General features: G+C 37.5%; 1 protein-coding gene across 3 annotated transcripts in view; it reads left to right on the plus strand.

The window, feature by feature from the left end:
* The window catches only part of PPP1R12A (protein phosphatase 1 regulatory subunit 12A), a 131,889-nt gene extending 107,895 nt beyond the window's left edge, over positions 1–23,994 (plus strand). The window contains exons 15-25 of one of the 3 annotated variants that reach the window (XM_063309003.1): positions 3,313–3,510; positions 3,637–3,790; positions 4,804–4,922; positions 6,242–6,307; positions 10,365–10,381; positions 13,726–13,852; positions 14,924–15,028; positions 18,958–19,005; positions 21,175–21,205; positions 21,860–21,910; positions 23,516–23,994. In XM_063309003.1, the coding sequence (XP_063165073.1) occupies positions 3,313–3,510; positions 3,637–3,790; positions 4,804–4,922; positions 6,242–6,307; positions 10,365–10,381; positions 13,726–13,852; positions 14,924–15,028; positions 18,958–19,005; positions 21,175–21,205; positions 21,860–21,891 (897 nt within the window). In that variant the 3' untranslated portion in view covers positions 21,892–21,910; positions 23,516–23,994. The remainder of the gene's footprint in view (positions 1–3,312; positions 3,511–3,636; positions 3,791–4,803; positions 4,923–6,241; positions 6,308–10,364; positions 10,382–13,725; positions 13,853–14,923; positions 15,029–18,957; positions 19,006–21,174; positions 21,206–21,859; positions 21,911–23,515) is intronic. The other 2 variants (XM_063309004.1, XM_063309002.1) reach the window with 2 other exon arrangements.
* The last annotated feature ends 2,319 nt before the right edge of the window (positions 23,995–26,313 follow it).

Consider the following 26,313-nt stretch of genomic DNA (forward strand, 5'->3'; position numbering starts at 1 on the left):
ATGACGTTCTACTGTTTTTCACAAATGTGTATCCTTAATTTTTATGCACTATAGGCGCTTCTAGTGTTTATTCCAATAGAAGAGGATATAGGTCAGTTAACAACAAGGCCCCCCTCATCTGCTACTTGATTGCGGAGGACGGGGCTGACCTGGCTGCATTACTGAAACCTGGCTGGGCCCGGAAGGAGGTGTTCCTCTTGCGGAGATGTGCCCGGCTGGGTTTCGAGTATGGCACTAGCCGAGACTTCAGGGCAGGGGAGGAGGGGTGGCTGTTGTCATCCAGGAATCTCTGGTGGGCACAAGTGACCAGCTGTGAGACCCTGTTTTTCAAGTTGGGTACCCAGGAACAGTTGGGGGTGTTACTACTGTACCAGCCTCCCTGCTGCGTAGTAGCCTCCCTGCCTGAGCTGCTCAGGGTTGGCGGTGGAGTTCCCCAAACTTACGGTTATGGGGGGCTTCAATCTGCCATCCCTGGGACGGGCCTCGGAGGCAGCTCGGGAGTTCATGACCACCATGGCGGCCATGGACCTGATTCAGATTATTCGGGACCCAACTAGGGACAGTGGCCTCACCCCGGATATAGTTTTCTTGTCGGAGCAGTGGCAACGTGATCTGAGGGATGTAGTACATCTTTCCCCTTTGTCTTGGTCAGAACACACCCTGGTGAGCCTGAGATTGTCCTATGCTGCCCCCCTACACAGGGAGGCAGGATCCATTCGGTTGGTCCACCCCTGGCCACTAATGGACCCAGCAGGGTTTCAGAGGGAGCTGGGGGTTATACCCGAGGATCTGCTGCACAGTCTAGCAGAGGTCTGGCGGCTGCCTGGAATAGGGAGGCAGCCGGGGCCTTGGACAGGATTACACCTATGCGGCCTTTCTCATCCCATTGAACCTGACATTCCCCGTGGTTTACGGAGGAGCTGAGGGTTCTGAAGCGGATTAAGAGATGCCTAGAGCACCGCTGGAGGAAGACAAAGACCGAATCTGACCAAACACAAGCTAGAGCCCCGATTAAGGCCTACCTTGTGGCGGTAAGAGTATTTCTCTGCTCTTATTGCATCTGCGGAATGCCGCCTGTTTAAAATTACCTGATCCCTTTTGGGGAAAAGGGATTTGGAGATCCATCTACAGCGCTGAGTTGAGGAGTTTTCTGGGCATCTGCAGGATAAAATCACTCAGATTCATTCCAAGTTGGACTCTGAGCATGAGGCAGGGTCTGTGGAGATGCCCAGGGTATGTTCTTACCCGGTTATCTGGGAATGGTTTGATCCTGTTGAGCCCAGGGAAGTGGACAGGATCCTCTGGACTGTAAATGCCACCACTTGCCAATCAGATCCATGCCCCTCCTGGCTGGTGAAGGCAGCTCAGGAGGTGATGTGTGGTTGGGTCCAGGTGATGGTGAATGCATCCTTGAGAGAGGGGCCTTTAAGGAGGCGCTGGTATGCCCCCTCCTCAAGAAACCATCGCTGGACCCTAGTGGACTGGACAACTTTCATCCAGTCTCCCACTTTCCCTTTTTGGGGAAGGTGGTTGAGAAAGTGGTGGCGCTGCAGCTCCAGAGAATCCTGGATGAAACAGATTATCTAGACCCCTTTCAGTCAGGTTTCAGGCCCGGATATGGAACGGAAATGGCATTAGTTGCACTTATGGATGACCTCTGGTGGGAGCGGGATGGAGGCAGTGCATCCATCCTTGCTCTTCTTGACCTCTCAGCGGCTTTCCATGGTATCCTTTTGGGTCGGCTCAGGGAGTTGGGAGTGGGCAGCGTAGTTTTTACGCTGGTTCACCTCCTTCCTCCAGGGCTGGTCCCAATCAGTGTTGATAGGGAGCGAGAGGTCGGATCCTTGGCCCCTCCTTTGTGGGGTGCCGCAGGGTTCGGTACTCTCTCCTCTCCTATTTAACATCTACATGAAACCTCTGGGTGAGATCATCCGTCACCATGGGATGAGGTATCATCAATATGCAGATGATACTCAGTTATATATCTCCATCCCGGGTGAAGTAAGTGATGTGACCACCCTCTCCAGGTACCTGGGGGCTGTGGGGGCCTGGATGGGGAACAACAGACTTGGACTGAACCCTAGTAAGATGGAGTGGCTGTGGATTAATGGCTCCTCAGGTTCTGGGCAATTGTCATCTTTAGTGCTGGATGGGGGATGGGGTTGCACTGCCCCAGACAGACCCGGTGCGTAAATTGTGGGTCCTCCTGGGCTCACGACTCCTGCTCAAAAACAGGTGGCAGTCGTGGCCAGGAGGGCCTTTGTGCAACTTCGTGTTGTGTGCCAGTTACACCCTTTCCTGGACCGAGAGGCCCTTCGAACAGTCACTCATGCCCTGGTCATCTCCCATATAGACTACTGTAATGCACTCTACATGGGGCTATCCTTGAAGAATATCCGGAAGCTACAAATGGTGCAGAATGAGGCTGTGCGGACAATCTTGGGTGTCCCAAGGTTTGCACATGTCACAGTTTTGTTGCGTGAGCTGCACTGGGTTCCAGTCTGCTTCCGGGTCCAATTCAAGGTGTTGGTTATCACCTTTAAAGCCCTACATGGCATGGGACCAGGATATCTGAGGGACTGTTTCATCCCTATTACATCGACCTGCCCCACCCGGTCATGCAGGGAGGGCATGTTGCAGACCCCATCTGTAAAAGAATTCCATCTAGCGGAGTCCCGGAAGCATGCCTTCTCTGCAGTAGCTCCCGCCCTTTGGAATATCCTTACCCCAGAGGTGAGACAGGCCCCTTCACTCCTGGACTTTCGAAGAAGACTAAAGACCTGGTTTTGCCAGCAGGCTTGGAATGGGAGGGAGAACAGCTATACCTGGAGATAGCTAGTGCCCTCGAGTGACTTTTGATGGACCTATTACACTCATGGACTGATAAGAACTTTCAGCCATCTAGATTCCATCATACCTTAGTTTAGTATTTATTGTATTTGTAACTGTTCTGATTTTAACTTGGTTTTTATTGTAAACTGCCCAGAGTCCCTCCTTGGGAGGGAGATGGGCAGTGATAAAGTTTGCTAAATAAACAAACACACACAAACACACACACGTAGCTCAGGGTTGAACTGTGGAGTCAACATAGATGTTTCACTACCTGACTAGGTAACATAATCAGCACTGATGTTACTTCGCAGTAATGAAATATCTGCAAGCAAACAACCAAGCTCAGAGAGCATCAAGGACTCTAGTAGTTATATCTGAGAGAGATCAATCCCTGGAATCTCTGGAAAGCTGCATAATAGTGCTTGAAAATCAAAATAGGATAATGGCAATATGTTAACATTGGAGATTATTCTTTTATAGGGTGTAACGTTAACTGATCTCCAGGAAGCTGAAAAAACAATTGGTAGAAGTCGTGCTACACGAACTAGAGAACAAGAAAATGAAGAAAAAGAAAAGGAAGACAAAGAAAAACAAGACAAAGAAAAACAGGAGGAAAAGAAAGAATCAGAAACTAGAGATGATGATTTCAGGCAAAGATATGCACGAACCTTAGAGGAGGTATTTCATTTTTTAAAAATGTGTGAATAAGTGTTATGGTGATTCTGAAACAGTATGAGAATGGTTTTGATAAGCGTGCCTATTCTGACATTTCAAAACTGATGTTGATTTTTTCTTATTGACAAGCCATATCATCGTTATAGAACTACATCTTCAACTGCTTCATCAACTTCTTCAGTAGCCACCTCTTCTAATTCTTCAAGCCAACTGAATAGACCAAACAGCATTATAGGTATAACTTCTGCTTACTCAAGAAGTGCAGCAAAAGAAAATGAGAGAGGTAAATTTTCTCTGATTTCCTTTTTGCACTTTATTTTCACTGCCAATAAAATAACTGTCCTTCAAAAGATTATCAGAGAGGTTAATGAATAACTAATAAAGCAGATAGAAAACTTCTTGCATCATTACAGCCTAGGATACTTTTTTTTTTCATTTCAAAAAATATTTTTAATTGCATCCAATAGATGAAATTTAAATTTATTCTTAGTTTCCATCAAGTGCCATAGGCGTTAAATTTTAATTCAGAGTAATGGTGGGAACTTTTTTATTTTTAAAGCATTTTAGACTGAGGCTGAAGCTAAGTATTGTATCGCCTTAATGTAGATTCATCTTTCAGCCCTGAAGACCGGAACACTGAAATAAACAAGTACCTGGATGTTTATCATTTCTTAAGTTAATTCAAGGGTAAAGACACTTATAAAATGCATGATAGCAAAGGAATGTAATGTGCTTTGTGCAGCCATGCTTAATAATTATTGTACAAGTTAATAAAAGCATTTTGAAGCTGAACAAGCAGTTTGAAAGTTAAGATTTGATTTTGTTATTATCTTAAATCTAATTTTACCAGTGGATCTTTATTATGTTGTGAAAAATGCATACAAAAGTAAGCAGATCTAACTAGCTTAAATGCAGATCTTCCTCCAAAGAGTCTGTTGCACGCTAAATCTTGATGCTTCTGGCTAAACAAATACTTATCTAAATAAGTGTGCTCTGGATGCTTTAATGAATTTGTGTTTGTAAATGTCATAATGTATGCAAATACGTTAGACTTTGATTTCTAAGACTATATTATTACACTGAGGTGAAGATAGAATTGGCTGAAATGAAGAACATTAAATAATGAGAATAATGGGATATCAAAAACTATATATTCTTTATCAAAAACATTTAAGAATTCTTTTATAAAATTGGATGCTAAGTGTCTTGGTTTCAGGAACTGCAATAGAGTATTATATGTTATATCAGAATGCTTTCAGAACTTCTTTAAATCAATAACATTTACTACTTATGCAGAAGCAGACAAGAAAGAAGAAGAAAAGGAAGAAGATAAATCACAAACAAAATCAGTAAGAGAAAGACGGCGGCCAAGAGAAAAACGAAGATCAACAGGAGTTTCTTTTTGGACTCAAGATGTGAGATTACATTAAACTTACCCCTAAATATACATTTAGCAACAATTTAGGGAAGACTTAATTAGTAAGATGTTTTCTAGTAATTGTTGCAACATGTTATATTGGATGTAATGTGCATCTTGCTTAATTGTCATATCCACATTCAGAATAATATGGTTATATCCAGTGATCATTTCCCTATCTATAGTTTAGTCATTGATCATCAATCTACTTGCAAGTGATAGTACTTATATGAGCAACACTGTAAATGATACCATTTTTGAAGCAATATTTAATTTGGTTAGTATTCATTGCCTTAAATATTAAATAAGTATCACTTAAAAAAATTATTTACAATAGAAAGTTATACCGAAATGTGTGGTATTGGTTGTAACATAATGTGGTAAGAATGGAATGTTGCAAATTGTGGGGTTAAAACTTAAATATACTTTAGAAGCAGATGATATATTTATTTTGATTGTATGAATTACATGTGGTATAGTGAATTCTTATGCAATAGAAAACCCTCATTTAGGTGAGATTTTTTGGACAGAAATGAGCTACTTGGATATTAATATATGAATATACATTCCAAATGTGAATTTGGAATCCACCTTAACATTTATATTTATTATTATGGGTTCCATGAAATCTTCATTCACACCACACAACTTTCTCAGCTGTGTTTTCTTTATGCCCCAAATATCTGTTCTGGAGAGTCTCCAACAGTCTGGACCAGATTTGAATGGCACATTGGAAGCTGCATGAAGCATTAAAGTCTATTCATGCAGAAATGTCCATTCTCCTTGTATTTGACACAATACATTCCAGTGTTAATGAAATCTGAATAATATGAAGTCAGTATGTTCTTTGTATTTCTAGATGAACAACACTGTATATTTTATTTCATTAAAAATTGGTTTAAGTTATTATGTATTATATGCCTGATAAATTAAAATAAATTGTGTCAAATGTAATAATATTGGGGATAAATAAATATTTTTTTTCTGAACAGAATTATGAAATGGGATTTCTAAGAAAGGCATGATGGCAAATATAGAATAGTAGTCTAACAAAAAGCAAGATGTGTATACTCTGAAGGCTAATATTTAAAATCCATAATCTGTTCATAAAAGGTGGTGTAGATTTTAAAAAGCTTGCAACTTGTATTAAGATTACATTATAAGTAAGAAAAAAGAGAGATGTTTTAACTTTTTGCAGAAAAAAAGAAATGTATTAGAAAAAATATGAACCTGGAAATCAGCTTAGAAATAGCCACTTTAGTAGTCTCTTCTTTTCAAATGAAATGTGCATTAATTTCAATGGATTTTCTCTCTCAGAGTGATGAAAATGAACAAGACCACCAGTCTGATTCAGAAGAGGGAACAAATAAAAAAGAAGCACAGGTAATATTTATTCTCCTTATATAAAATATAAAATCCTGTATTTTTCCTAAAGTTTTTGTCAAACAAAACTGTGCCTTCTGCATACAGGCTTGTGCCAAAACCTGTTTATGAACAAAATAGACATACTTCCATTGTTCTGCATTGCAAATACAGTATTCTGTTTCTCTTTTCAATCATCTAACGTTATTATGGATAATTGGTTAATTGATGTCAAATAAAATTTTATTATGTATCCCATAAATTAGAAAAGATAATTAAACAAATATATCAGACAACCAAAATATCTAGCTTTACTTTGTCAGTAGCATAGACTGATATTGACATAGAGCATCGCTGGAGAAAGACAAGGACTGAACCCAACCAAACACAAGCTAGAACCACTATTAAGGCCTACCTTGTAGCAGTAAGAGCGGCGAAATGTCAATATTTCTCCACCCTTATTGCATCTGCAGAATGCCATCCAGCAGCCCTGTTTAAGGTTACTCAATCACTTTTGGGAAAGGTGGGCCCAGTGACCCACCTTCAGGGCTGTGCAGAGGAGTTTTCTGGGCATCTGCAGGATAAAATCACTCGGATCCATTCCAAGTTGGACTCCAAGTGTGAGGCATGGTCTGTGGAGATGCCAAGGGAGCGTGCTTACCCAGTTATCTGGGAACAGTTTGATCCTATTGGGCCCAAGGAAGTGGACAGGGTCCTCCAGACTGTAAAAGCCACCACTTCTTAACTAGATCCATGTCCCTCTTGGTTGGTGAAGGCAGCTCGGGAGGTGACATGTGGTTGGGTCCAGAGGATTGTAAATATATCCTTGGGGGAGGGGGTGTTTCCGGCTGCCTTTAAGGAGGCGCTTGTGCAGCCCCTCCTCAAGAAGCCATTGCTGGACCCTACTGTACTGGACAATTTTCGTCCAGTCTCCCAAATTTTATGCCAAATATCTTTTATACAAGATTGAGGACTGGGTAATTGAAAAAGGCTTGCTACCCAAAGAGTAAACTGGATTTAGGTCTGGTCACCCCACTATTGTTAACTGTTTTGTTTTATGTCATCTAATAGAAAAATATACAGCTAAAGGGAGCCAAGAGTTTACAAGTTTTATAGATCTCAGTGCAGTATTTGATTCAATAAATAGCGACCTTCTTTGGTAGAAACTTAAAGACCTGAGCATGGATTCTAGAATCTTCTCTTTAATCATGGCAAACCATCATACTCCCCAACTTTAAAAAAAGAGACAGCATGAGTGCAAAAACTACCATGGAATTAATGTGCCCTCTATGGTTAGTAAAATATTCATGCAGATAATCCATCTTCAAATACAAAAACAAAGAACAGGTAGCCTGCAAAGAAGAGGCTGGTTTCCACTGAAATCAGGGTTGCTGTGACCAGGTATTTATACTACAAGTCATGGAAGAACAAATCTGATGTGGCAAATTACTCATCATAGTATGCATTGACTTTATGGCTCCCTTTGACAGTGTATCAATCCAGTTTTGGAAAGCATTTGCCACTGAGGGAATGCCAAACAAAATCAAGTAGCATGCAGCAGCACAATGGCTCATATCACAAGGTTCACATCAAAGGTGAACTATTAGAGGTCTTCTCCATCTGCACTGGAGTATGCCAGGCATATGTCCTGTCTCCATTGCTATTCAGTACTAGAATATGCACCATCATGGGAAAAATCTTCACAAATAGGTGCAGAATTGAATTTGCCCAGGGACAGTTCAAGTTGGCTAGGGTTCAAGGTATATAAATTAATATAGAATATGCTGCTGTCTATTCCATTCTGGTAATATTAAAATCTGTTCCAAATTATTATGTTCCTCCTCTGAATTGAGGATTTGGCTAAAATAAAACCACATCTCTAAAATGTTATAGACACTTAAGGATGCTTTGGGCCTAGGTATCTTAAATAGTAACGTTATGACAAACTACTTTTGGATTGGAAAACTGAAAAAATGCTTTTCTTGAGTCATGAGGTATTTTATTTTATTTTTTTTAAGTAAAAGAATATCACTGGGCATCCCGGAGACTTTTTTCTACGGTTGAAACTGTTCTTCTTAATCTATTATTATTATTATTATTATTATTATTATTATTATTATTATTATTATTATTATGAAGAAGAAGAAGAAAAAGAAGAAGAATTAAGTTTGAAGAGAAAAATAAAAGCTACGAAAAAACAGAAAACTACAAGAAAAGAGAAAACTAAAGAAGTGTGAAAACACAAAAGAGAAAAATTTTACAACATTACAAAAAGATACGACTTCCGACTTTTAACAGCAAGGATATACAGAAATTTTCCACAATCAATCTCTCACTCTATATTAAACCAAAATCACATTATTTCTGTAAATCATTCCTCTTTAGCACATTATAAAAATCACTAAGTACAGTTACTTCCTCCCCTTATATTAAAATAAATGTAAACCTCCTAAACAACTCCCCCCCAAAAAATAACATTTATTTAATTATTCCCGTCCTACCACTATTCTATATATTTCTGTCTACTACAATAAAAATCAAACTAAAAAGAACATAAATTGTCTGCCATTATACTAAATAATACAACAGTTTTAATAAACCAAAAAAGAAAAGCAATTTGAAACAATGACTTTAAATCAAATTCTTAAAACCATCCAAGTAAACATTTTTATACCCTAAATATCCTTAAAAACAAATGACATCAGTCAAACCCTAAAAGTGATCCAGATAAACATTCTTTAACCCTTATCCCACTTCAAAATAAACCAAAGGATTTACATATTCCCACAATATGCACAGAGCTTTTCTCTTGAAAAAATCAAACAGCCCAACTGCCCCCCTCAAAAATTCCAACTTCTCTTCAGAAAACCTCCCACACATAATGATCCCTTCTTTTTCATGACATTTCACCAAAAAGTCAATTTTACTTATTGCTTGCAGATTCCTCTCTCCGTTGAATTTCTCCAACTCCACTATCCAATCTTCCTCCAGCATCTCAACAGAAATCCCAATCTCGTTCTTAGAAGAAACATTTCTATCACTGTTGAATTCCTCAATTTCCTCTGTTACACATCCACTACATCCCCAACCAGATGACACATGTTACAGCTCATGTTTTCCACAATGTCTTAAATGTCTTGTACTGTATAAAAACTTGATAGGAGTCAGAAAAGATCTGTTTAAAATCTTGATGGAAGTCAGAAAAGATCTGTTTAAAATCCTCCATGTCTCACACAGTAGATTATGGCATCCCCAGGAGCTTAACCAGCAAAGGTCAAAGATATGAAAAGGTTCCGAAGTATGTTTACAAAAGTGAAAGTAAGATAAACAGTTCCCAATGGAAAGTAGAAACAGCTAAAGGTTTAAATCAGCCAATTCAACATGTAGGAAAATGCTAGTATCTTCACATTTAATACCAAAATAATAACAGGAAGACAATTGTTTACTCTCAGTCCTCCTTTATATTTGGAAGGAAAACAAATTCTAAAACTTAAAAAAAAAAAAAATTTAAATAATCCCAAAAATAATAAGCACTAAGAAGTCCACTTCTCCTTGCTGTAGAAAGCCTCTCTTAGGATACACATACTTAAAAGAAAATATAAATTTAGTGATTTAGAAATGGGGTGGCTGGTCTTAGTGTCCCTTTAAGGCTACAGAGTGGCTTGAAAAATGGTGACGTCCCAGCCTCCCAGCTAGCTCTTACCAGTCGAACGCGAAACGCTGTTTGCGATCTTCTGGCTGCAAGCAGCCATCCGGAGGGCAGATGGGGTGATTCCAGGTGTTTTCCTTTATCTGGAGAACGTTCCTGGACTTCAGGAAAACCTGCCTGAGCCCGAAAAAGATTGCCGTGTTGTCAGTTCCGCCCGCGGAGCCCACAGGCACAGTTGCTTAGTCCACCATGTCCCCATCAGAACATTAACGTTCTTGTTAATATTATTTACTGTAAATGGTATATGTTTAATAGGATCTATGAAATCTTTTCAGCTGGTTCTAGGGTTGTGTTTATTCACACTGTGAATGTTTTCTTATTAAATATAAGTGCAGTATACTAAAATTACTTTATTTCTTCATTTTTCAGAGTGATAGCCATTCAAGGTATGTATTCTTTTCGTATTTGGATCTCTTTCTTATGTTTTATGTAATATTATAAAATTATTGCTTGTGTATTATTGTAATGCTATAAAAAGCTTTAAAGAAACAAATATACTCAGCCAGAAACCTAAATTATACATACATAAATCCATCTAACTTAAACATGGCAATGCTATTATGCACTAATATAGACATTTGCATTGCAGTACCATTATCTTCAGGGCATTTTGAAACATTTTATTAGTGCCAAGCAAAATGATTAGCTAGTTAAATTATGATAACAGTTATGTGATTTGTCACCAAGATTTTAATTATTGCTATGGAAGCTTGTCAGACCTATGGTTGTCTAATACAACACATGCTTGGTCTGAAAGTTTATCTAAATAATCTTATCTTCAGATAAGAAAAAACTAGATAAATAAGTGGATTGTGTTTTGAATTTGTAAAAATTTCCAAAGCTTTTGAAGCAATGGAAAAAACTTGTTTTTTCAGAGGTGGGGGTGTTGCTGCTCTTTTTGAGGGGGCAGGAATGGTAATTTGACTTGAAAATATAGTTTATTCAGATAATAGTTATAAGCATTATTTTATAGAAACATTTCTAAATTTTCTTGCAAGTGCAGCTACATGCTGCTGAACTCTCAATTTTTCTTGCTTGGGAGAAAGCAGGCAGGCAAAAAAACACTAAAAGCAGAAGAAACCACCAGCATTGTAGTGAAACAAAATAAATTATGTTTTCTGAACTTTGTATTCCACGGTTTCACTTTGTCAAAAGAGCAAGGTTCATAATACATACTAGACAACCCTGTGACCCATTGGGTCATCCTTTGAGAGAAAGGTCCGATGTGACCAGAATGAACACTAAATTTTAGGCTGACCATATTTTTTTTACCTACATGCTGTATGGCTCCGTGATCATCTAAGAAGAGTATATATCATAAATAGAAATATAATTGTAGTGGCAAAATAACTTCAATAATAAATCAATATTTACTTATCTAAACAGAGAAACAGAATGACCACGGGCATGCAAAACAGCAGTGGGAGTGGGAGTAACTTCCAACTTCCTGCTGGCTTCCTCATTGACTTTGCTTGTGGGAAGCTGGCAGGGAGCATTGGAAATCACACTCATGTGACTGCAGGGACACTGCAACAGCCCCACCTTTGTGAATAAAACTGGTGTGAACATTGTGGAAATGTCAATTCCACAGGAGTAATGGGTCCCAGATTTTTTACGCGTTCTTTATGTTAATGGATTTTAGGTACCTTGATTCAAAAATTGTTGCGGTATAATGCACCATTTAGGCTAACTTGAGGGTACAAACAGACAAACACAATGAGAGCTTTAGTAGTATATAGATTTTGCAGCAGGATATGTCTAATCAGTGTTATTTTTTTAAAACTGAAGCACAGTATTAGCAATTTCTGTTTCTTCTGATCTTCTATTTTTCCCATTTTTATGGACTTCTAAAACTGAAGTTTTGCCTTTACTGAGAAAAGTTTGAAGATTTCACATTACTTTAATTCTTGCTTTGGTTTAATGTCTTTCATATGTTAGCTTTATTGTTTTCCCTTATTGTTTTTTCTGGGTGTTCATATCTTTTGTTCTTGCTTTCAGTATGGCAAAAATTGTGCATCATTTATTTCAGATGTGTGAGAAAATATATTGTTCAGAGCTTAACTTCATTTTTATTAAAATTGGTAAACACTTGGTATGAGTTTGATGGCAATATACATAGTGAAACTAGGAGTAAAACTGTGTAAATTATGGATTGATGCAACATCCAATTTGACAAATGAAGTGCAGTTCTACTTCCTAAAGTTCCTAAAGCTATATTGCTACAAAATGGAAGTGAAAAACAGGAGAAAGGTGAACGTGTTTTTTCATTCATGTTATATAAGTTGCCCGTGGTCACCTTGCCAGATTTTTGTCTCTGGCAGTCATTTCCCAATAAAAAAACAAATAATGGTTTCCTATATCTAGTAATGTTGTAAAGCGAAAAGTATCAAAATATTTGGGATTGCACACCTATTACAAATAGAATAAGTGGTATGAAGCAAAGGAATATAATTCTAGACTTTCAAGGTGCTGATTTTGACCTTTAAGGCCCTTCATAGCATAGGGCCGGCTATTTGAGGAACCACCTCTTCCTGGTTACATCTGCCCATCCCATCAGGTCCAGCAGAATATGTATGTTGCAGGTCCCGGCTGCTAAGGAGTTAAATCTGGCGGGACCCAAAAGACAAGCCTTTTCTGCCCTGGCCCCAGCCCTGTGGACCATCCCTGCCCCAAGGTGAGAGTGGCCCCATCTCTACCAAACTTCCTGAAGTCCCTTAAAACCTGGTTGTGTCAACAGGCCTGAATCGCAAGGGAATGGTGATCTGATGAGGTGGCTCTGTTCATAATCTGACACTCCCTCTTAGCCTTTTTATAATATTATTTTTTTACTTCCTGAATGTTTTTTAAATTGTTTTGTATGGTTTGTTTGTATGCCGCCCAGAGTCACGTCACATGAGATGGGCAGGCATATAAATAATAATAATAATAATTATTATTATTATTATTTTGCAACTGATCCAGAAAGGCTTTTGGTTTTGGGTTTTGGTTATTAGGGTTTTTTTGGGGGGGGAAGTTAACATAATGTTTTTACTTTATTACAATTAAATGCAAAAGCATGAGAATAAAATCAACTCCCATTTTGAGTGGGACCCCAAGAAGTACAGGAAATCACATTCAAGAGAAACATTGGGTAAATGAGCAGGGCTTTATGGCTTTCTTAAAAGCTGGTGAAAATGGAATGGTGCTGAATGCATATATCTCGATAACGGAAAGGAAAAAAATAGTATTTTTTAAGACAACGTAACTATACATTACTTCAGGAGAAAGGAAAGAAGCACTTGAATGTCCCTTGTTAATTTCTCTGATCAACTAGTTTCCTTTGCATTGCTTTTCTTTTCAGGTAATACCTATTTAAACCATTGACGATAGAAGCAGTTTAGATATGGGTTCAAGTAGGCAAAGAACTGAGAAAGAATTAAATAAACTTTTACCTTTCACTTCTGATATTATTCAGTTTGAATTCTCTCTGAAATCACTCCTGAAAAAAGAGAAGTAGCAGAGGAAAGTACGTCTGTACCTGTGCTATTATTCTGATAACAAAAGGTGACACAACTTTGTTGTATTAACTGCAATAGAACAAGGCAACTTGTTTCTGAATATCATTTCAGCATGCTGGGTAGAAATAAGCACAAAAAACAGGACACATTGTGTTTTGCATACATATTGTGAACTATGATCTGTGTGATGCCTGCATTCAGCTGTGAATACCTTGATTTTTTTCATATTAAAGATATGACACAGGGTCATCAGGGGATCGTTATGATTCATTACTAGGACGGACAGGTTACAGTTACTTGGAAGATCGCAAATTATATACCAGTAAACTAGAAAGAGAAGATACAACTGATTTTAAAAAGGTATTGACTGTAATAGTAGTAGTATATTGTAACTTTTCCATTGTTATGAAATAATTCTATATAGCTTGATCTACACATACACACTTTCCCCAAATTAAGGTAATTACTGTAACAAAATAGGGACATTTGAAGGAAGGAGATCCTTCCAAATATTTGTTTCTGTATTTGTCCAAAGTTTTTGCCTCAGCTCTGCTCTTTTCATGTATCTTACAATGTTAAATACAAGTTGTTCCTAACTCTTTCTCCCCTAGGCCAAGTGCATTTCAGTACTGGTATCTCCCCATTCTCAAATCATCCTCTCACTATGTTCTAATTTGCTGCTTCCTGCTGCTGCCCTCTTACATTCATACATGGACTGCCTTGCCCTGGACTATCCCTCTGCTTTATTGACTCTTTGTTTTGGAGGGTATGACTTCTGACAAGAGCATGTCTTCCCTTTCCTTAGCTCTCTCACTGTCCAATTTACTTTATTTTCACAATGAAAAATGCCATGCTATGGAAAAATTTCAAGTGGCTTTATTCTTGAATTGCATATATGAAACTATCAGTTTAGGTGTAATACTTTATACTAAGGAGGCTTTTGTCTTTTTTATTTTGTGACCGGGTGCTTCTCAAAATTGCTTTTGGATACTTCCTTTTCTCACTTTTCTTTGGTCATACTATCCTGCATAACTAGTTAGAGAAATTTAAAAGAGAAGATAGGTCTGTCAGCAGCTATTAGTTATGGTGGGTCCATGTTACCAAATTTAAGATACACAGGAACAAAAATAGGATATGATTAATGCCTTCTTTTTCTGTTCATGAGCAATGTGGAAGCATCTATTTGGTTATTTTGGGGGGCAGCGTGCTTGACTAGATAGATCAAAGGAGAACTGCACATACTGTTTATCAATTAGGGGAATGGCAGAAAATATTATATACTTCCATTATGCATCCTTAATAAATCTAAAATGACCTTGCCATTGTAAATGTAAATTACTTGGGGAAAAACTCTAGTCTTCCTTTCAGGCAACTACAGAGCTAGCTTGCAAATTTGAAGCAATACGTGATTTAAAAATCTGTACTTTTTAGCTTTATGAACAGATTATAGCTGAAAATGAAAAACTGAAAGCACAGTTGCATGATACAAACATGGAATTAACGGACCTTAAGCTACAATTGGAGAAGGCAACCCAGGTTTGTATATTTAAACTTCCATTGGTAAATATATTGGGGAGAATCAAGTATGAAGGGGCACAATGAAGTGTTTTTAATGAAATGCTTTATTGTTTTAAGCTTGTCCCAAGGGGGTAATTCAGTATTTTGCATACCACATATTAGAAAAGCTAAAGTGAGCTTTATTCTGTTTGCATGGAATATGGAATCCAAGGTAACTTTTTAGCAATGTTCAGTTTGAAAAAAAATTACACAAAATAGTCAAATACCTTTCATGATTAAATTCTAAGTTCATTAAGTGTGATGTGTAGTTGTTTGAATGAGGCAATCTTATAAATGGTTTTGATTTTGTATATATGATTTAAGCATAAGTCTATTCATAAGTTTACATGGCATAGGAAGGAATGTAAATCTAAAAATTTATTGAGCTTATTATCTATTAAAGACTGAGGGAATTAATGAAGGATACAAGGTGATGAGAGTGTAGGACAGACCATCTTTTGGTAATCTCAAAAGTGGATGTTGGGGAAAAAATGGACGTGGAAGACAAGATAAGAAATGAAATACATCCTCATTTAGTGACCACAATCCACTCCATCAATCAGAAATGAAATGGTCGCTAAATGAATACACAGAGAGAGGGAGATGCTGCAAAGATCGCTGGTTGCTGCTGTCTTATTCAGATAAAGTTCTCTCATACTGTGTCCTGTGCCTAACCCGTTTTTTTTTTTTTTCTTTCCTTTTTTTGCTCCTCCCAGGGAGAATAGATCGATTGCTTAAACAAGCTGTCTCTTCCTGAGCTGCTTTTCTCTGCAGCACAGCAGAGAAAACTGCAAGTTAGCAAGCTCAGCTCTGTGACCTTAATTAGTTGGTTAGAGCCCTCCAGCCAGCTTGCTGCTGCCTGAAATTGACCAGATGTTAATTAGGTTCACACTGAAGGCTTTTGTTGTCAGGTGCAGGAAATTTGGTTGTAAATGTGCACATTGATCTTTTGGAAAATGATTTTTATTATTATTATAATTACCATGGTATTTGCAAATGGTCACTAAACAAGGTAGTTGCTAAGCAAGGAGTGGCTGTATATCAGCTCAGGAAGAGAAAAGTATAAGTTCTGTATGAAAAAGCCTATGTGGCTTAATTCCCAGGTATTTCCAGGACTGTCTTCTCTAAGTTGAGCCTGTCCACCTTGTTTCTTGAGTATCTTCCTTTAAGAATGTGATGGGGGAGGGTTTTTGGGTGGCATTTCCCTCTTTTTGGAATAGTATTTACCCAAAAGTTCAGATGATACAGACAAAGCTATTTTGTCAGACCTTTTGTGCCTGATGGCAGTTCTGGTCACCTGTTTGAGTTGGGTACAATGATCTAAACTAGAATTTTATTGGGTATTATTATGACTTTAATCAGTTTTATTGAATATTTTAAAATTTTCTATTATTTGATATGTTTATTAAATTCCCTGGAATTGAGATAAATGAATGATATCCATTTTTGAATATTTGACACATTATTGCTACTTAAATGTTTCTGCAGCAGATAATTTTAAAACCATTGGGTCTCAAACCTTTTTTGTCAGAATAGTACACTTGGAATTCTAAAAATACATTATGGGCACTTTTCCAAAATGACTTCTGTGAGATAGAGTTTGCCCTTTACAAAAGGATTTCCACAATTGTCCAGTTACAAAAATTCATTTGCCAGAAAATAAATTAGAGAAGCTAAAAGAAAGAGAAGCCACAAGACAGAGAGGGTCTTAGGCCAAATGGCAAATCATAAATTTGGTACTATAAAACTTGAAGATTGTACACATAGTTCCTAGAAGAAATCATGTACAAACAAAATCCAAGAAGAATATGTGTCACACTCAAAACAAATAAATTAAAAAACCTTAACAGACATAATCTCTCTTTCCAAAAAAGAAAGTAAAAGAATATGCATATGATATAAAGTAATGCTATTCCTTGCTTTTAGAGAAAATCTATCTGTGTGGTCACTAAGAGTTAACACTGACTTGATGGCACATAATAATTCAACTATATATCTTCTGTAGCATACCATACATCTTTCATTCAAGACAAAACAGTATACCAGTTTTACTTTATAAGGATGCCTTGTGATCTTCGAAAATTCTTTAAAATTCACATGGAATAGAGCAGGTAAGCACTAAAGGAAATGTCCATGGACAAACTGGTTTAACATTCAAAACATCAGGATACCTATCCTTAACAAAATTTGTTCTACCAAGTTCCTCAACCTAGAGTCTGTTCCCTTTTATGAAAAGGAAATACTGGTTTTATTCTGCATGATTCAGGACATGTTTCATGAATAAACCAGTTTGGTTTGGAGCCAGTTTGGGGTAGTGGTTAAGGCATCAGGCTAGAAACAGGGAGACCGTGAGTTCTAGTCCCACCTTAGGCACAGAGCCAGTTGGGTGACCTTGGGCTAGTCACTTTCTCTCAGCCCTAGGAAGGAGGCAAGGGCGAACCACTTCTGAAAAACCTTGCCAAGAAAACTGCAGGGACTTGTCCAGGCAGTCTTTGAAAATCGGACACAATTGAATGGATTAAAAAAACAGCTAACCACAATTTATCCAAGTTCTTATATAAAGACGAGATTTAAGCTTGTGTACCAAACACTAAACAATTATTTAAAAATATGTACAGATGAGGCTTTGAAGCCTTATAGATACAGTTGTTTAGAATTGCAAAATATCTATGAGAAGGAAAGATGTTTTATATATTTTATATGTTGTAGCAGTGCATTAAAATAGTCTTTTCTAAACCTCACAGCAAATGTAGGGTTTATCTTAGTGGACTCCCAAGTGTCATAATGTTAAAATACTTGTGCATATAACTCTTGTTTCAGCATGCAGCACTTACAGGAGTGAATAGTACTCATACTCACCTACATAAGAATGTTTCTACATTCAGACATAAGCATACATTGGCTCTTGGATGAGAAGGTAGAAATAGATTGCTACTAATGCACTGAACCGCTCCTTGTACTTTCAGCAGAAGCAGTTAATGCTGATATGTGGTGCATGTGTGGCTTTAACATCCAGTGATACCATATTCCTAAGAACAGGCAGACCCTGACATTTTAGGTACAATCCTGGAACTTTGATTTGATTGGTTAGGTAGAGTGCATGGTATGCTACAGAGCTTTCTGACATTAATGGTAAATATCCAAACAGTTGTGTCCAGTTAAGGGTAGAGACAGTAAATTATGCCAGTTTCTAAACTAACTGCACTTGATTATTCTCAGTATCATACAGAATTATATTTTGGTCCTCTTGGGATACTTCATTGCAGGAAATGTATTTATTAATCTGAGTAAAAATAAGCAACAGTTGCTTATGAAATTTTGACATGTAATATAAAAATCATAGAATTGTAGAGTTGGAAGGGACCACAAGGATCATCAAGTCCAACCCTCTACAATGTGCAGGAAAACCAAATAAACTATCCATGAGAGGTGACTGACCAGCCTCTTAAAAACCTTTGGAGATGGAGAACCCACCAGCTTCATAGGTGTAATCTTTCATTGTTATAACTTACCATCAGGAAGCTTTCCTTACGTTTGATCAAAATCTAGATAGCCTCAGTTTATACCTGTTATTGTGGCCATAGAAAATGTCTATTTCCATTTCTATTGCAGTCATAGAAAATAATTCTTGGTCATCTTGTTGAGTAGGATTACCTAAATTTCTGACACCTACAACATAAGAATTTAATCTTTCACTTTTTCTGAAAAAGCATGATGTTCGCTACTGAGGTTACATTCTTTGAACTTTATAATCAATAGGAAATGTCCACCAGGAATTCTATGCTACCTTGTTACTGGTCACAAAAAGCTGTTAAAAATAATAGTAATGCAACAACCTATTTCTTTTTCCCCGATTTCTCTTCAACTGAAATTTGTTGTGAAAGCATACAATCTCTTATGTATTTCAGAGGCAGGAAAGATTTGCTGATAGATCTCTGCTAGAAATGGAAAAAAGGGTAGGTTTTTTCATTTTACTCTTTATTGTTACTATAATTTAAATGTTATATAATAATTTGAATTGGAAAAGAGTAAGGATGTGCAAAATGCTCCATGCATGAACCGTGCACTGAACAGCTGCTTTTGGATGGTCTGTGCCACTGAAACATGCAGTTTTAGGTGTTTGGGTCCATGCATAGAACAGAACTTGGCTGTCCCAGGCAGGAGCAGTTTATGGAAGGGGGATGAAAAATCCAAGCAACAGGGCTGAGATGGCTAAGGGGAGAGAGAACAAGGTACATGCTGCTCACATTTTCCCCTGCCTTCCCATTCCCTCATCTTCTTAGTGCATTCCCTTTTTTCCTTTCCATTAGCTATCACTGCTACTGATGTCCCAATGTGAAATATTCCACTGACATGGTCATCCCCGATTTTCCTAGTGTCTTCCCGTCCCTCTCTTCCTCCCCTCAGCAGCCACAGATGTTCCAGTGTAGCAGAGCAAGCATACCTTCTAGTTGTGTTGGTCTGCAGTTTTCATCATCCCCATCCAGCTGAACGCTGGGATCTCCTATGCATCGCATAACATTCCAGGAAGCTCTTCCATGACAATACTCCTCAGACTAGAATGTTCCTAAATATAAATTCCCAGGTCCACATGGCTTCAACTGTGGTTATATGGTGTGCAGGCCAAGCCTATTGACTTTTCTTATTAGCTGGAGTGAATGTAGAGTGCATTCTGGGATCTGGCCAATAGTGTCCTGCACCTGTGGAGGAGGGAAGGAAGGGAAAGTGAGGAGAAGATGGAGTGGGCAAGCTGATAAGACATGCTGCATTGCAACTTCAATAGCCACAGCTGAGAGGAAGGAAGGGCTGCAGTCAGGCAGGCCTATGGGATATGCTATCCCTTGGCAGCTTCTGAAGGGAGAGAGAAGAGATGATGCACCAGGATTCACCCTATCCAGGTTTCATTTTGTCTGAAACCACAGACAATTCACTTCTCCTGAACCATGAACTGACCTGAAAGACGTTAAGAGAACTTCTGGAACATGGTGATTTGTTCCATATTCCAAACGGTTTGGACACCCCCCTAGAAAACAGTATGAATTTAATCAGATACCATAGCTAGATAATTATGTGATGGTATTAGTTTGGAATTTATTGTATTTCAGGATTCTAAAAGTCTAGTTTTTTAGAAACTTTGTGAACAATATTTCTTTCCCAGTGAAGTATTTCCTTACCATAGTTACATATTTTAACTATGATAAGGAAATACTAAGCTTAAATATCTTGAACATGGTTTAGTGTAGGATTTCCATTTATAGATGTTGTTAAATGTATTTGTATTCTACAGACTGTATAAGCAATTGCTTACACTAGGGTAAAATTAAATGTGAATAATAGTGATTTTGGCCAGCTCACATCCAGTAGGTCTCATGAAGCAATCACTATCAGCATATGTAGAACTACAGCTATGGTCATAATTGGGAGACAGTTAAAGGAAGTTTTCAATGACATCTCCATGCAGGGATGACACAGTCATCACCATGATTTCTAAAATTACAATGGGTTAGACTAGGGATTTTAAAACTTTTTCAGGCTGTGGAACCTGGTAGTTCTTTTTTTAATATCAGGACCCCTGATCAAGAGGCAAAGGTCTAGTGATAGGAAACTGGCAATAAAACAAAGCTAATGAATTGTTTTATAATTATAAAATAATTATAAATTGCTTGATATTTGATATATTTTCCCTTAGTCTCTCGTGGAACCTATCAAGTTCTCTTAGAACCCAGTTTGAAAAACCCTGGATTTGATAATAGCAATACAGAACCTTTCTTTAAAATTACTACCAGCCCAGTGTGCAAGGTTCCATACACCTGGCTGAGAGTGTAGTTTTTTAGCCTATAAAGCATTCTTGAATATAATATAATATTTAGCCTTCTAAATTTGCAGCTTTTTTCAGGCTTATGCCAATTAACTCACAGTTACTTAACTGATCACTGCTATGCGTGAACATATTTTTTAGAAACTTATTTTTTTTACCAGCAAGTTAAATAACCAGTAAGTTTAGAAACCAACAATAGTGGGTTATTACTCTATTATATTATTTAAATTATCTAAAACTGGGGAAAATATGCCAGGGATTTCACTAACTATGATTAAACTAAATTCAAATGATTTGTATCTGAAAGGTGACCGACAAGAGTCAGTATCTACGGGGCGGTATGATCTAACCAGAGTTTTACACACTCAGTTGATGCTGCTTGTCTTGCATAACACTGTTGAATGCAGATGTACACTTTGCAGTAACTTGCTTTTCTCTTTCACATTTAAAAATAAATGAATGATGAACACAGGATTTAGCAGCTGCTTTTTAACTGGACTCACGGCATTGTCAGGCTATCAGCCAAAATTTGAGCTATAAAAGCTTTCGACCCTTTGTATGAATTGTAACAGAATATGTCAAGGACCCATGTGCAGTATTACTATTTCTTGGATACACTAAAGTGTGCAAACTAACATTTGCTTGTCTGTGATAGCTTATGCTTTGTGCTTCCTTTAACTGAGTTCTTACCTCTATTGTATGTTAAACTGTATAAAGTAAAATCTAGCTAAAGGAGTAATAGTAAGCTTACATTACAAAATTATTGCCTGAATACATTCCTGCAGATAATTAACTGAATTGATAGAATATGACCAACATTTTGTTAAGTTTTCTTAGTTTTAAAGTAGAATTATTTTTTTACACATTGCTGGCCTTGCAAATTTCTCCTCACTGTGCTTCTGATTAATTATGAACTTCTTGGACTGTACTACAGTAATATGAGAGCCATCTATCCGAATTACACATTCATTATGTCAAATGCTTCTCTGTAGGAACGAAGAGCTCTAGAAAGGCGAATATCTGAAATGGAAGAAGAACTCAAGGTAAATGCACAACATATACCAAACTAAGGGCTTCAACATGCACATTCTTATATTCCGTTGATAGTTTTTTTTAAGTTTAGCCTTATACTGTAGTCATAACTAGTGTCAGTGCATTATTCTGCTTTTGTAAAAAATAGTGACATACTGTATTTACCCCACAAACTCATTTACAGAATATGGTTTATATGATGCTTGCCCTGTTGTACAGTTCATCCAAATATTCTTGAGCTTCTGATTCTCATCATACAAAAATTAGCTTCAGGACTTTTATCCAACTGAGTATATTTTCTTAAGTATAAGGAGAAGCATTCTTGTACCTTAGTTAAAAAAAAAAAAGTACTGATGATTTGTTTTATTCCTATTGTGAAATTTTCCAGCTATGAAAGGAAGTCATTATGTTTGGAGTCTTGAGACTCTATTGAAATTGCCCATACAAGCCAAAGCTACTAAAAAGGAAGTTTAGTTGACAGTTGTCAGTCACTTTTTTGGGGGGGAGGGGGGAGATATTCCCAAGAAAACACAACAGAACATTCTGCATTGCTCTTTCTCTCTCTCTTGCCCCCAATAGGGGACAAACAAGCCATATCTCAACTATTTTTATATTTATTATTAAACATACAGATAGTCTTCACTTAACAGCAGTAATTAAGCCTGGAATTTCTATCGCTAAGCCATGCAGTTGTAAAGTGAGATGGCATCACTTAGTGACGGCAATCCCAGCAGTTCCCCTTGCTGTTGTTAAGTGAATTGTACCCATTGTTAGCCTGAGCACCCACCCCAATCCAAGCCATTCCAGGCTTGGTTCCTCCCAGCCCCGAACACTGCCTTCAACTCCCCCCTGCCTTTCTCCCCCACACCTATCTTCCCTCCATGTCTGCCCTTAAGCCCTGCACCCTGCCTTGCAGGGCAGCAAGCCCAGCCATGCAGCGCGAGGCCACCCATCCTGTCCCAGCCACGCAGCAGGAGACCATCATAGCAAGCTCCAGTCTCCCCAGCCTGCATTCCTTCACCCAGCTGCCTCCTCTCTCAGTTCCCTGCACCTACTGTACCTTTCGCCTTTTCCGCCCAGCCACCGTGGGCAAAGCAGAAACGTCTTGCTGCCTTTGCTGAGTCCTTTTCGGACCCAGCTTCTCCAGCGAACATTTCCTCCACGTGGCTCCCTTCAGGACGCCTCAGAGGCTCTGAGAAGATAGCATAAGCTTCTGAAGACAGGTGAGGTGGGAGAATATTCAGGAACCTTCTGAATCCATCAGGCACCTGGGTCGGACCATTGTAACTTGTCTCCATCCCTGCAGTCCACAATCTAAAACTTTTCAGAGAGTGATCTGTCCATGACAGCAGAGTTACAGAGAGTTACAGTATCCTCCCTTCCTAGCCCTGCCTGCTCACCAGAAGAGCAAAACGTTGCATCTTTTGTCTGGCGTGTTTCACAGTACATCCAACTACCTATTTGTTAAAGTCCTTCTACACAAACTATGGCTTCTTAAGTACTAAACTTTTATTAGATGGTCAGTTGATGTAATATTTATCTGTGCAGATGATTTATTTCTGGAAATTTTGTTTTGTCAAATAACAGACCCCTATATTTTTTTTCTTGTCTTATAGATGCTACCAGACCTGAAGGCAGATAACCAGAGGCTAAAGGATGAAAATGGGGCCTTGATCAGAGTGATCAGCAAGCTTTCCAAATAAAATTGTTTACTCTATCAGCAAATCATGGGATTGCACATAATTAGTAACTCCAGTGGACCATAGCATGGAAATCATTGGATGCCTGGGAAGATTTCTTGGAGACTGTCGTTTTCAGATATTCTGCCAAAAGCCCTCTTACCTGGGTGTGTGTTTTTTAAACCAAGATCATATTCATGTGTTAAAGCAGCTGCTGAGAAGACAAAATGACTGAGAAATCTTGTTTACAGCTACTGCATATAAGGAAAGTGTTCAAGGCCTGATAAGCCTCAGATATTTAACCAGTAAGCCTTAGTTGTACATAAACACGTTTAAAAAAAAAAGCTTTCTGCTATCACAGTTACTTTATTTTGTTGTTTGTCACTGTTTCTGGTTTTTTCCCCTTATCTTGATTTTTTTTAAAAAAATTCTAAGTTTGGATTTGTGTGCTCCCTTCTAATTATTCATGTACCAGATTTTTTCTTTGTACAGTATTCTCACAGCTTTATATCTACAGAGACACACAACCTTTAGAAATACTACAGTGTAATTAACTAATCCTGTATTTTTCAGCCATCCACCCCAAAACCAGAGAGGTTTCAAGAAACCTTTGCTTTCACAGTTGTGCAATATGCATTTATTTCTATGAAAGATGCTTTAAAAAGTCAGTTGAAAATAGATAATTCTAAAATTTTTGTCTCGAGCCTCAATTGGTTACTTTTTAAAAGAAAAGAAAAAAGGACTGTAGTGCAAAATATTAGATTCTGTAACCTTCACATTAATTTTAGTAGGTACTGAGTGATGCTGTATATATTAATGTATATTGTTTGGATTTTTCAGGCCCACATGATATGCTTGAATAAAAATTCCCTATTTGCAAATACAGTAAATTAGGCTGCTGCAAAGTAAGTGTTTAACAATATACATTCATTTTTATGATTCAAAATTTAGAAAGATGAGTTATGGAGCCACTCTTTAAAAAAATGTCTAATTATAAAAAGCCCCTTCCAATTTTCATTTGAATAGTGTTCACCTTAATAAAATTTAAATAGAACATCTTCATTACATTTCACATACCTGTATTTGAGTACTATCCAAACCTGCTGTGCTAGTTAAAGTAAACTTTAAAGGCATTTGAAAGCCTAGCCTTTTACTTTATATGTGCACTGCCGTTGCCATGTGAAGAGGGACCTCAGTTTATACCACCACCATGTTAGATCATTTTATACATTTCAGTGGCCTTCTAAAAAGTACTCCAATGAAGATAGCTTTTGTTAGAAAAGAAACAGCTTTTGTATGTTCACTAAAACTATTAAATACAACTGTCTTACTGGCCTACAGATTAATGCCTAGAAATCACTGAACAGTTCCACCACTAAAATAAATTGTACATTGTAAAGCTTGTAGTAGCTATTGTATTATTGATTGTATACTATATTAAATGTGAATTTGTACCCCTTCATTTTAAAAGGTCATTGTGTTCTACTGCCTACTTCTTAGGGAACTGCTTCATTTTGGGGTGGGGAAGGAGAAGGAGAAGGTGGACCCAAGTCCCCTTCATGTGTTGGGGAGGGGTGGGAAGGGACATTTTTTTGAAGATGTTGTAACATTTTGCTCTTACTACCAAGCTCAGGATTCTTGATTCTAAAGGTACAGTACAAGGATAGTTCTGGGGTATCTTGTTACAAGTTAGGTCTTTATAATTTTAAAGATGGACATGCTCTTTCATGCTCTTAAGCTAATACAAACCAAGCAGAGAATTGTTCCATCTGAGGAACTGCGACACACTGAGAAATGTTGTGGATTGGTTGGGCATACTGTGGATTATATTTGGTAATGTTTTGGATGCCTGTGAATGATTAAATATGTCTCTAATATTTTAGTGTTTTTATATATAGGTTATTTATTCTTTCAAAACTGGCTACTGTGTTGCATTGATTTTATTGGTAGTATTGAGCAGACCTTGCATCTGCATGAAACTATTTGCAAAACCCACTATTTTGCAAAAAAAAAATGTATTTTGACATATACAAATAAAATGAATAAAATTATTTCAAATGTGTGAATTTTAATGAAAATACATTTGAAAGATAGGAGTTTAATATTATTTAGTATTATAATATCAATTATTGGTGGCTATTTTTTCATTGTTTCACTTTTCAGATATTGTAATCAAATTGTGTTTATTTGCACATCTGTAAATGTGTCAATAAAATGGCATTTTTCACGCAACATGTAACAGTTGAAGAAAGGGTTTACAGTACAGATGCTGTCTGCAGGCAGAAGCTATTTGGGAACCAGTTTATATGTTTTCTAAAAATGTGTAGTACTACATGGTTAAGTAACTGGATTCTTACTAGTTGAGCATATTGGAGGTTTTATATAGATTATTTTAATTTACACTAAGCACCGTTTCTATTCCACAGATCAATGAAGGTCTAATACAGAATTATATCAGGTTTCTCGGTGGAAGTAATATTGTGTTATTTCTACTTCTTAAATAAGAAAAAACATAATTTATGAAGTGTCATTTTTCCAAAGTAGATAGTGGACCGTAACCTTTTCATGCAGTTCAGTAATAATTAATATTAAAATAGCTGGGATGGCATAGAAGAAAAAGCTTGTACGTTGAATAGCAATAGCATTGAATTGAATTTCATAATCTTTTCAATGGGAAAAAAGGGTTTTCTTAAAAAAACAGCTAAAAGGAGTGGAGTATTTCAGTGAAGCAGTAG

Source organism: Candoia aspera, chromosome 7 (genome assembly GCF_035149785.1).
Source record: "Candoia aspera isolate rCanAsp1 chromosome 7, rCanAsp1.hap2, whole genome shotgun sequence".
Taxonomy (NCBI): Eukaryota; Metazoa; Chordata; class Lepidosauria; order Squamata; family Boidae; genus Candoia; species Candoia aspera.